Raw genomic sequence first — 12,083 nt, forward strand, 5'->3', positions numbered from 1 at the left:
GTAGAAATGAAACTAGGAGGGCGATAATACAGATATCTGCCTATAAGAGTAAGGTCTGGTTGCCCCATGTATCACGTCACGGGGAACAAGACCAGGCACCACGGGGTCCTTCTGCACGATAAGACGTCTTAGTCTGGTGCTTATGTTCCTCCAGGATGGATGCAAAACCCGGGCCGGCCCCCGAAAGGCCCTCAGAGAAACGCTAGCGGCCTTCTATGTGTTGCTTGGGGCAGAATTCATTATCCACCATGGGTCCATCTTACTGCACCGTCTCTCTTCGTAGTCCAGCTTCAATCACATGGACCAATCCAAGCCCTGACCCCTGTGAAAGAGAGGAGGCCGCTGTCAAAAGTCCACTCGGCCCCAATTCCCGAAACCATCCAGGGTTATTTAGAGAGATTGCTCCGTCGCGGAGTTCGGTACCCTCTGGAATGACCCGATCAACCAGCATCTTCAGATCCACCCCAGACTGCTTCTGCTCGCAGCGAGTCTACAATGCGGTTGGATCTGTGCTGGACTCTTCTTTTGAGTGTTTTCTCGGCATGCCTCGCCATGGCACAGACGGCTGAGTACGTGATAGTCCCCCAAGATGGGGCCGACAGCGATACCAGAGCCGAGATCGAGTCCTACCTGAAAAACATTACACACACGGATCGGATCCGTTCATACACGAGTCAGAGCAAAAACAAGTTCTTGTGGTGGGTTGCCAAACTCGATGACTCCCAGGTGAAGGAAGTAGAGGCCCACGACGGCATTCAGGTGGTGGAGGAGCACATCGGCGCCAAACACCACCGGGCCATCGACCGTCAGCCGGCATACCTTCGCTCGAAGATGCATCCCAATCTGCGAAGTGCGAAACGGCACGCCAAGATGAAACGAGAACAGACGGCTTATTCACGCCAGCAGAATGCGGTAGAGGATCTGCGACAAATCAGTATCCCGGAGGGCAGGACGAACCTCGCCGACTATCCGGACTATATCTACGAGTCCAAGGCGGGAGAAGGCATCTATATCTATATGGCAGACCTGGTACGTTAAACCTCACCCTTTCATGAGAACGGTCTCTTGCTCGGATCGGTACTGACCTTGACGCACGATATAGGGCGTTGCTCGTCCGAAAATACCTAGTGAGGGGGTATCTGCTTTAGCCCCGGGGCCCAAAGCCCTTGTGAATGTTAGTCGTGGAAGATCATTTCTTAGGACGTGGAAGGAAGCCTAATCTGTCGACAGGAAATGCCGCAAGACAGGTTCTTGGAGGCCATCCTCACACCCGAAGCAGAGAAACAGGGAAAAGCCAAAGACACCGACGATGACGAAGATTCACATGGTACTTGCCTGGCCACCAAAGCCGGAGGGGAGTATTTCGGCGGTGCCAAAAAGGCCTATGTGGTCCCTATCAAAATGGCGGAACGGAGTGCGAGCGAAATGGTAGCTGCATACGACAAGATGATCCAAAGCATCAAGGGAAAGCGTGAAGGGATTGCCGTGATCTCGAATTCGGTTTCGACGGAGGAACTCCCCCTAGCCTATCTGAGCTACCAGATTTCGACGATGGTCGACCATGTCAATACTCTGGATGACATGGGAGTGCCATTCATCAATTCTGCGGGCAATGAGGCCCTGGAGAAGAGCAAAGTGACAGGGAAGCTGCGCACCAACGTCGACACGGCCCCGGGGGCCTTTGCAGGAGATGGCCTCCCGGTGATCAATGTGGGAGCTGTCGACTTCCAAGGCAATCTGGCCCCATTTTCGGCGCGGGGCGACCTGGTCAGCATCTATGCGCAAGGCGTCAATGATAAATGTCTCGATCGGAATGGCAATAGAGTCCGCATAAGCGGGACCTCAATCGGTGAGTTTTCCAACTCGAGCGCAGCATGAGCAACGAGCATAGCTAATTGTCGTGTCCGAATCGTAGCTGCGCCAATTCCAGCCTCGTACGTGGCCACGCTGCTGTCCGATATGCCTGAAGACTTGAAAGACAGGACGGGCGCGGATTTGACGTTCGGTATCAAGTATTGGATCGAAAACCTAGCGTATTGGACTCGTCCGAGTGGTTACAAGGTTTTATGGAATGGTGTCTCGGATGACCTAGTCGAGGCCTTTAAGAATGACGACAACAACGCGCCGATAGAAGGACAGGAACTGGAGTGCTGAAAGCACCGAGCTAGCCAAGCCCAAGCGGTTCCAGCAAGTTTCAGCTCGACCGCCGTAGCTTGAGAAGACAAGCAACCTCCCTGCACCTTCTATTGTCTCATGCTAGTTTCACTCGAGCCGGTCTTTGAGTGCGAAGTTGAAAACTGAAGAGTAGAGAGTAGACCACTTGGCGAGGATCGGAAACATGAATGATGGTTGCTGATGACGCGATCCACCGGAAATCAGCGTGCTGGGATGCCAATTCTAGAAGAATAGACATTCGCGGAGTCGGCACCAACTAGCCAACCAGAGCTATCGAAACGTGCCTTCGATCTGATTATGAATGAAGTCTCCAAGACGGACCCTGGCATTTTCGACATGGAGATCCCCATGAACTCTCTTTGCAGCGATGATGCGCAAGTCATTCCGCATCCTACGCCAGCCAAGCTGACGCTGTCTAATACCCATAGTGAGTTGTCTATATTGCCCAGTAATCCATGACTTCTATTTATCCGCCTTCTTCAAATGCTGCGTGCCATTGATAATGGCCTCAGCAAAGTCCGACCTGCTGCCCGCCTTCTCCAACGTCAAAAGCGCCTGGATGGTGCATCCACGCGGCGAGGAGATGCTCTCCCGCAGAACCGCCGGATGAATGCCCGCTTCCAAAGCCGCCGATAGTCCCCGGATGCCATGAAGAAGCATCTCCATCGCATCTGGCCGCCTCAGACCCTCCGCCACACACCCATCCAACAGCCCCTCGATCGGGACCGTCATGGCCGCCAACGCGGCCCCGACCAGCACCGATCCCAAATCCATCTGGCTCTGGGGCAAGTACTTGATAGCGCCGACCTGCATAAACATCCACTCGACCACCTCCGTCATCGCCGCTGGGATCGCGTCTTCCGGCGTCTCGATGATCGTCATTGACTCGCGAAACTGCGCCCCCATATTTGGGATCGCCTTGACGACAACGGGATCGACAAACGAGCCTGGCGCGCTTTCGCGCACAATGCGCGCCAGGTTCTGCGGTGTCTGTCCCGCCAGCAGACTGATCACCAGCTTGCCGGCCAGTGCCTCGCGCACGCCCGCCGTGCTTAACACGTCGTCTGCCATGAATGGCTTGAACCCGAGGACCACGACATCAGCCTCGCGCATGCTCTCCACAATCTGCGAGGAAACGACTTGGACGTGCGGGTGGTACTTGGCCGGGAGAGATGCTTGGAGGCGCTTTGCAGAAGGCGCGGTTTTCGTGCAGGCGATGAACTTGGAGATTGGTCGCGGCTGCGACGAGCCAGCGTCGAGGGAAAAGGCCGCGTCCAGCACGCCGTGGAGGATTGCGCCTCCCATGTTACCTGCGCTAAGTGTGAGTCATGCTGTTTCGCATTCGCGGGATCTAGGGGAGATCTACCACATCCGATAAATGCGACCGTGCGTTCGAAGGATGCCATGGCGCAGGATATTGTGGATTGATTTCTCCCCGTCAAGATTGAGTCGATGGGAGTGAGCAGGGAGAGTTTCCTGTCAAGCTCCACGGCCAGGTCTTTACAGCTTCGGGACGAGCACCCGACGGTTGGCTCTCGGTTGATGCAACCGAGGCGAGTTGGGCTACACTTGGTTGAAACCTTCTAATGGGCGGTGCTGTAAGTGAATTTAATACCTGGAGACTAAACGTCTGAACCATACAAATCACTTTTGTCAAGAAATCTTTCTATTTCGTTTCTAATGCCGGAGATTCCTTGGAGATCTGCATCGGTCTGCGGGTCCGATTTTCGGCGCCCCGCATTGCGCTGAGAGCAGAAATAGCCAACTGTGGATTCAGAGATTGGGTATGCTAATCTACAATCTGCCATGTAGACCCGCACTATAAATGGAGTGGTCATTGATTCAACAAAGGAGATGGACTTTCCCATGAAGCAATCTTAATATTTATATGAAATAATAACCGTCGAGCCCCACGCCGGGAAGAAGAAGCGTACTGCAACGCACATCCTCGGCCATCGGGATGTAGATCACAATCAGTAAAGGCACGTCGAAAAATATTCGGCAAGCATCGACTGCCATAAAATCTTGGAACCTGACCCTTTGGATCCACCCGCCTGGGTCATGCTTAATTTAAGCTTGCTAGCCACGTGCTGTCAGCTCAAACTGATTCGAAAGTTGAATAAATTTCCAAATCGGGTGAAAGTCAGTGACATTCTCACGTGGTCCGTCCGTTGTGACTCCACAGCGTAGCCCCCTGATTAATGGAATCAACAATCAACTCAACGCTTCAACCAACATGCCCAAAAAACGGTGCCTGCTTCGGAGGGAGGTCACATACTCTGATATTAAGGATGAGGAGTTCAATATTCTTCATCAGCTTGGGTATCATGCTGAACAAAGCCGTTTCTTTGCTCACCTCCTTGACAAACGTGGCTGGATGGAGCAGGTTGTTGCCCACCACCTCAACCTATCCCCCACTGTATGTCATGTTACCGGCATTGATGATTGGCTCCATGGTAGCTTCAATGTCTGTGTTCCGATAGCCATTGACACCTGGAACGGAAAGCGGGTTCTTCTTCGATTTCCATTGCCATACCGTGTCGGTGAGGCGTACAGGCCCGGAAACGGCGATGAGAAGATTCGATGTGAAGCAGGAACCTATGCATGGCTCCAAGAGAATTGTGTAGGAGTGCCAATCCCACAGTTATATGGCTTTGCTTTGTCCTCTGGTGAAAGTGTAAATCATATATACCTGGCGTCTGTGGCATCCTACTAACTAACTCTAGTACACTCGAATAGAATATTTGCCCTTCTTCCCTCGCTTCTTCCAGCTTATACGCCGTCAATTTTTATCGTGGCTGGGGAAACCAGTTCCTTCAAATTATTGCCCCTATCAGAATGCAAGTCAGGTTTCCAATGATAGAGTGGTTGGTGCTGGCTATATTTTGGTGGAATTCATTGAGAGCACACAAGGAGCAATCCTTTCCAACACATGGAAAGAAGGACAATATGATATTAAGCTGCGGACAACCCTCTTACGCGATCTATCCCGGATCTTTTTGAGTCTTTGTCGAATTCCCTTACCGAGGATTGGGTCATTTATCATCAACGATGACGGGTTTTTGCATCTGGCAAACCGGCCACTTTCGATTGAGATCCAACAGTTGGAGAATGAGAAAATCTCAACTGATATTCCTCGTGACTATACCTATTCGACCGTTGATGCCTACGTGGTGGATATACTGGGCATGCATGACAACCGTTTTCGGTATCAACCTAATGCTGTGAATAACCTTGGAGACTGCGCTTACCAACTATCCGTATTGACTGCGATGCGAACGATTTTCCAGTCGATCTTCACTCGGAATTTCCGCAGAGGCCCGTTTGTATTTACGTTCACAGATCTTCACCAGAGCAACATTTTTGTGGACTCGGAATGGCATATAACATGTCTTGTGGATCTGGAATGGGCCTGCACTCGGCCAATTGAGATGATCAGGCCTCCATCCTGGCTTACAGACAAGGGGGTGGATGAATTGGTTCCAGCAGAGTATGATGCTATTCGCCGGCAGTTTGTGGAACTTCTAGCTGCTGAGGAGAAAGAGATCGGCTGTAGGACATTGACCAAGAGTCACAATGGATCCATGCCATTGTGTCTCTCAGGTGTGATGGACAGAACATGGGAAACAGGGGCATTTTGGTATGCAATGGCTCTTTCAAGCCCTTCCGGTTTGTTCACTATTTTCAGCAATCACATCAAGCCCTTATTTTGCAGGGACTACGAGGAGGAGTTTGGTGTGGTTATGCCCTTTCTCTTTGAAAAGAACGTGGGGAAAATCGCAGGTCGTAAGTTGGCGGATAAAGAGGAGTATGATAGGAATCTTCGACAGGCCTTCGAAGACGGCTCAGACTAAGCCCGCTATATTCACTGAAGGCTATCTCTTTCCAGAATCACCCTCCTTCGCTCCTTCATTTTGAGCCTGCACTGCCTCGCCCAAGGCCCACATTATTCTCTCTTGGCCAACATGGCGACTCTGCATTAATCGGTAACACTTGCCAGAAATCGATCGTTGCCGGTCAAAATCAACGCTGACTTACTATGGATCCATGGGCACCATTCAGAGTTCTCCTGGGTTAGACATTATTATTTCATACAGTGCGGCGGATGATTCCTTATCACCTTTCCAGCCATCGATATCTATATATATTGGATATGATAAGTGCGCCATTCATCCCCAGGTGGATGTTGCGAGCAGAAGCCAGCGTATATCTTACCTACATCCTTCAAGGTTAAAAATATACAAGGAATCCAATCACGGCCACAATGTTACCAAACAAGAACACCTCTTTCACATCGACTCTTTCCCAGTAATCCGCCTGAACCCAGCCGCAGTATGCTCCGCCAGCTGATCATCGACACCAGAAGCACGTAAGTCGGCCAAAGCCTGCTGAGACGTGGGACTGCCACTTTCACCACTATAATGCAACGAATACACACCACCTCCCGCAGCACCAGTGGTGCCTTTCATTGGACTCGCCGCGTCCGTCACAGGCACACCGGAAATATCGGCCGATCCAGACGCAGGCGGATACAGGGCACTCGTCGCCAGAAACACATGTCGCTCTGCACACTCCTCACGAGGAACACACAGCCACCTCCCCGCGAGGAAGACCACGAGCTTGACGACGACCCCGAGACCGCCGGGCCAATTGTCCACGGCCGGGGTCTGCACCAGGCCCGGGAACTCGTGGATGAAGCTCACGGACGGGGCCTGGCGGGCCATCCGTTCTAAGCCCAGGGTGACCATGGCACTGACATGGTTCCGGCGAACGGTCGTCGTCAGGCCCCGGGCTTGCCAGTTTTCGGGGAAGACTTCGCCTTCCATTCCACCAGCGAACACGCTGACCACGCGGCGAAGAGCAGGGGCTTTCTCCATCAGAGGGAGCAGATTAGCCATGAAGCGCATGCGGGAGTGATAATGAAGCGAAGTGGCGAGTTGCAGGTCCTCGGACGTCGCTGAGAAGACGATTAGCTGGGATTCGCAGGAGTCCACGGTTGAGGATTGCGAAGTCAACCGCAGCGCAACGGGTGGTACATACAGAAATTGGCTTCCAGGGACCCCTGTGTCATGAACAGAATATTCACGGTAGCTTCCTGGTCTTGAATCTGTTGACAAACGTGGTCCACGTTGTGGATCAAGCCAACGTCGGCCTGGATAAAGTGGAATGTGCCATCCGGGTTCAGCGTCTTACATTCCGCCATGATACGCTCACTAGCAGACTGAGAACGACCGATGAGATAGACCCGGGGACTGTGAGCCCTGCTAGCGAAGCATTTGAGTGTGTATTCGCCAATGCCGGACGTGGCGCCGACGAAGATAGCCACTAATCCGCGAGGCAGGGCCTCGGGAATGCGCTTGTTGGATGCGAGGACCGTTGACAGCGGAACCATTGGTATTTGGCTGCCTGAGAGGATCTCCAATGAAGAAGAATCAGAGAGCGCATATTACTAGAACACTGCTCGCAATTTATGAATCACCTCAGTGGGGGGCGCGCGGACGCCGGATATAGCCAGCTCTTATCGCCGACACGGATATTAAGCAATCGACGGGTAATAGCAGTGGGATTCTAATCAACAAGAAGGGGAAATTCACATATTTGATTCATGCAAACCAACAGTTGCTGGGATTGACGAGTATTCGTCAAAACTGGTTAGAATCATGGTGCTAGCAGAAGCCGAGCTTTCTTCCCAATTGGCCACCCTCGCATATCTGAACAACATCCCGTAAGTCACTCAACGAGAGACTGGGCTTTGTAGTCAAATCTGAACGACGGCATCGCGACTTAGTGTCAATGTCCAATTTGATCGACGGGGTGCGGTGAAAAAGAATATGAGGATTGCATTAGAAAGACGATTAGTGTAAACGACAAGAAAGAAATGGATTCCGCATGGCCAATCAGGGGGAATTCTCACCGACCAGTGCCGCCATAGTGCAAAATCTTTCCCCAATTTCCCAACGGTTCCATAACTCAGTTGGTTAGAGTGTGATGCTAATAACGTCAAAGTCGAGGGTTCGACCCCCTCTGGAACCATTCATTTTTTGTTTCAGTTTTCGTTTCTATCTTAGATTCTTATATTCTATTAGACATAGACTCTTCAACAAAGGTTCCATAACTCAGTTGGTTAGAGTGTGATGCTAATAACGTCAAAGTCGAGGGTTCGACCCCCTCTGGAACCAGCAAGCTAGGCCAGCCTAGTTTCTCTTTTTGTTGTTCATTCTCCTTACTGAGTTTGGTGGTTTTAGTCCGAAACAGTGGTGTGATTATTGGTTGCAGGTCTAAGGTAAATTGAAGGTTCATCTCCGACCCTAAGCATGGAATTTGGAACTTCGATGGTTTTTTTTTTTTTTTTTTTCTTACTTTTTATAGCATACGCGCGAGTTTTTTTATGAAATTTACGTGATTAAAACATACAGGAATCAACCAAAACCAACCAATTAAACTATAGCTGCTTTGCTAGCTACCCTCACTGCCAAATATATATCTGCACCACCGGGTCACTAGCGTCCCCCATTCCTACGAATAACCTCACGTATACACGCCAGCACACTTTAAACCAGCGACCGTAACGAATCTCTACCAATCCGATCGATAGTAAATAATATGCTAAGCTAACTAGCCAATACACATAGGATCAAGGTCAAAAGTCAGATCAATCAAGATCACCCCAGTTCAACCCTAAATAGCACCTAGGAACATATAAGGGTTTCTTATGATAGTATACAGTCTAAATTATAATAGGAATAATGGTTTAATACATACAAAGTGGACCGCAGGATGCGCTAGCTACAAATTCCATGCTCAGGGTAGTAGACATCCACTAAACAGAATTAACCGCAAATTCCTTTTCTGCCACAACATCCACCAGCGCTTCGATATTGGCCGGCTCCTTGGAGTAGAGGCTACCAGTGGCATTCGTAGAACCAGGCACACACCCGCCACCATCGAACATCGCTTGCGCAGCAGAGGCCCAGGTGGACTCGGGCCGGAAGACGTTGTCAACGGTGTAGAAGCGATGGCATTCGGCCGCCTCGTACAGGAACTGCCGCGGGATCATTGTGTTGTCCCGGCTGAAGGCATTGAGAAGGTTGACACTCGCGGTAGACAAGCGGAAGGGGAAGTCACTGAGAGGAATGGGAACATATTGATCCCAGTCGGCCAGGTCTGCCTTGGAGAGAAGGGGCTGGCTGGTATTCTGGGACTTCAGGGCCTGTTTCTTCGCTTCTTTCACGGCGGGCCCGTAGGACGCGATCTCGAGGACCTCTGCGCCCTTCACGCCGCCCATGCCCTGCATGGGACCGTTCAGCGGGCGGCCACCGAAGGCAATCGTCCGGACGCCCTGAGCCTTCATCAGCTCGGTGAAGAGGGTACATGTTGATGCACAGATGCCGTCCGTGATCTGCATGAGTTAGTCGAGTGCTTGGAGAAAGAAGCTGCGTGACATACCAGGATGATATCCTCGGCGGCGAATGAGGCTTTGGATGGGTTTGCTGGAACAGAGCCGTACCCATTAATCGGGCTCGACGGCGTAGATTCGAGTGAAAAGTTGGAAGCCAATAGACTAGACGAGTTCATGCCGAGAATGGCATGAGGACCGAAATAGTCCTCCCAGGAGTCGAAGGACGACTGCTGATTGGGGGTCACCATGATTTGGTAGTTGAAAATGGTCGCGAGCAGAGCTTGATCGTAGTAGGGTAGATTGGAAAGTGCCTGGCCAAGCAGGTCGGCGCCCTTGTGAGCGCGGAAGCGAGCGGCCGAGTCGATGTCGGTCTTGGGGAAGAACAGACGGAACAGATTCTGGCCAGACATGATGGTTCCTCCTCCGTTGCCCTGAAGATCAATGATGATCTTCTTTTTGCCCTTCTCAGTGGCGTTGCCGATGAATTGACGAGCGAGATCCGAGACGTCCTCTATTTCGTCGTTGGGCAGCTTACCGTCGCCCATTTTGCCCGTTAGGGAGAAGGTTGGAAGGACGAGCACGCCGACATCCTGGAGGTGATCGCTCTCGGGGAAGTAACCGAGAATTCGGTTGTAATCGTCTCGGAGGAATGGCTGGGGGTAGCCAGACGGTTGCGACTTCAAGGGCGTGGCGGTCTCGACCGTCGAGCTGCCAGAGGATGAAGAGGAAGAGGAGGCCGACACTGGAGCGGGAATGCAGTTATCGGTATAAACCTCGGTGCTGTTCTTCCACGGCCAGGTCTTGATGCGAATGTGTGTGTTGGCTGTTTGAGTCGAGCTGTTGGCAAAGCTCAGTGTCTGCTGTGCGCCTGGCCAGGTTAGCGACGACGCAAAAATGCCCAAACTCTGGCCAGATTCTCCAGCAGTGAAGATACTGAGGGGATCGCTGTAGAATAGCTGGTTATACCTAGGAGAGATATCATGTTAGAGACCATCTGCCCGAGGTGGTAAAGGTATACACATACAGAGCATCCCAATCTTGGCTGTTTGATCTCAAAGACATGGTCTTTAGATACGACTGAACATCAACTCCGTTAATGGAGACGATGGGTGACACCTTCTTGTTTCCAGCCTGCAGTTGCTGGGCATCATCTGCATTACGGTCAGCAGAGAGTTGGTCATTGCAATGAGAAGCACGTACTGAAGGTGTAAACTTCAGGGAGGGCCGTTCCATTGGACGAGACCGACACCAGGGGCAATTCATTCCGAAAGCCGAGAACGTTGAACGAGCAAGGCTTGATAGAAAGGTGGCCATCAAACGCCGTTCCGACGAGATCGTATATGGCCGTGTCGAACTCGAACTGACTGGTGTAGACCTTGGCAGCCGCGTTCGCCAGGATTTTGTCCAGGCCACCGAGAAGATCGGTTGCGGGCATCTGATAGCTGGGTGGGGGGTTCTTGAGAAGCTCAATGTCGGATTGGAACTCAAGCCACTTGCGGTACTCTCTCACAAACTTGACGGCCCGTTTGGAGTCGAAGGGGAGTTGATTCAGACACTGAAGACCCAGCGTGCCCGGCATGAACACGGGGTTTGCTATTCATCGATTAGTCTGCAACATGAATCCCCCGCGTTGCAAGAAGACTTACTTTTACTTCCATTGTGGCTTGTAAATCGCTGGTGAATTTCGGCGCACGCATCTTTTTCGGTTTGGCGAGGAAGAATGCTGGACGCTTGAGATGCAGCCACCATTCCCGCTAGAGAAGCAAGAACAAGATCCGTGTTGAACCGCATTTTCACGTCAAGGTCCCAACGTGCAACTCCGAGAGAAGTGATGTCTTCAGGGTGTATTCTAGGGTATTTATTGCTGCTGCATTTGAGACTAATTCAATGCACCGCCTATGAAACTGGATCCACCAACAACCCCTTTTCTCGCAGACTTCTCCCGCTCCCAAGGCTGACAAGCCAAGTCAGAGCCTGAGGTCATTGGCTACATAGAGATCCAAAACTCACACACTGGACCCTCTCACTGGGTATCTGGCTGTCTAGCCCGTTTGTAGCGTATAGAGTGGAAGATCGGTGGGGGCGATTACTATACTATAGGCTAGGCATCTTTGGGGGCTGTGCATTGAATCGCTGTCAACAAATCACTGCAAGGCCCACAACCTATGAACTAAAGTGGCCAAGAGCCTTCAGAAGGAACTCGCTGCGAAATTAAGATCTCTTGTACACCACTACTTAGGTACAATCTGTTGATCTAGAAGGGGGCCGGCACGCAAGATTCGAAGTTATTGGTGCACTTCCCTTCCCTATATATATCGCCATCCTCACCCACACGCCGGATATCCTGCAATCCTCCATCAATTACTATAAAGGAACCGAATTATTCTTTTCTTTCCATCTGCCAGCTTTCTCGGCAGATATGAGCCGGGATCCTCTGGGGCCGATCTGTGGGGATTCATAGTTCGCCCCCAAGCCGTGAGCCGCGGCGCCTTTCCTCATTCGTTAGAAC

The 12,083-nt window shown here is 51.5% G+C and overlaps 5 protein-coding genes across 5 annotated transcripts; 2 read left to right on the plus strand and 3 right to left on the minus strand.

Moving 5' to 3' along the window:
• Positions 1 to 552: 552 nt before the first annotated feature.
• On the plus strand, positions 553 to 2,154 carry N7459_002617 (S8 family peptidase; the record flags this gene model as incomplete). Its single annotated transcript, XM_056941802.1, has 3 exons — positions 553 to 1,029; positions 1,231 to 1,849; positions 1,916 to 2,154. The coding sequence occupies 3 exons, from the start codon at positions 553 to 555 to the stop codon at positions 2,152 to 2,154; spliced, it is 1,335 nt and encodes a 444-aa protein (XP_056801685.1).
• A 483-nt stretch (positions 2,155 to 2,637) lies between these two features.
• On the minus strand, positions 2,638 to 3,581 carry N7459_002618 (pyrroline-5-carboxylate reductase; the record flags this gene model as incomplete). The annotated part of the gene is made up of 2 exons (XM_056941803.1): positions 2,638 to 3,485; positions 3,542 to 3,581. 2 exons carry the CDS (start codon positions 3,579 to 3,581, stop codon positions 2,638 to 2,640), a joined length of 888 nt encoding a protein of 295 aa, XP_056801686.1.
• An 830-nt stretch (positions 3,582 to 4,411) lies between these two features.
• Positions 4,412 to 6,029, plus strand: N7459_002619 (uncharacterized protein; the record flags this gene model as incomplete). Its single annotated transcript, XM_056941804.1, has 2 exons — positions 4,412 to 4,852; positions 4,902 to 6,029. 2 exons carry the CDS (start codon positions 4,412 to 4,414, stop codon positions 6,027 to 6,029), a joined length of 1,569 nt encoding a protein of 522 aa, XP_056801687.1.
• Positions 6,030 to 6,464: 435 nt separating this feature from the next.
• N7459_002620 (uncharacterized protein) lies at positions 6,465 to 7,567 on the minus strand (the record flags this gene model as incomplete). The annotated part of the gene is made up of 2 exons (XM_056941805.1): positions 6,465 to 7,132; positions 7,216 to 7,567. 2 exons carry the CDS (start codon positions 7,565 to 7,567, stop codon positions 6,465 to 6,467), a joined length of 1,020 nt encoding a protein of 339 aa, XP_056801688.1.
• A 1,428-nt stretch (positions 7,568 to 8,995) lies between these two features.
• N7459_002621 (uncharacterized protein) lies at positions 8,996 to 11,365 on the minus strand (the record flags this gene model as incomplete). The annotated part of the gene is made up of 5 exons (XM_056941806.1): positions 8,996 to 9,574; positions 9,622 to 10,540; positions 10,599 to 10,725; positions 10,775 to 11,167; positions 11,221 to 11,365. The coding sequence occupies 5 exons, from the start codon at positions 11,363 to 11,365 to the stop codon at positions 8,996 to 8,998; spliced, it is 2,163 nt and encodes a 720-aa protein (XP_056801689.1).
• Between the last annotated feature and the right edge of the window lie 718 nt (positions 11,366 to 12,083).

The sequence above is a fragment of the Penicillium hispanicum genome (genome assembly GCF_028827665.1).
Source record: "Penicillium hispanicum strain IBT 35686 chromosome Unknown utg000003l_segment0_segment0, whole genome shotgun sequence".
NCBI lineage: Eukaryota > Fungi > Ascomycota > Eurotiomycetes > Eurotiales > Aspergillaceae > Penicillium > Penicillium hispanicum.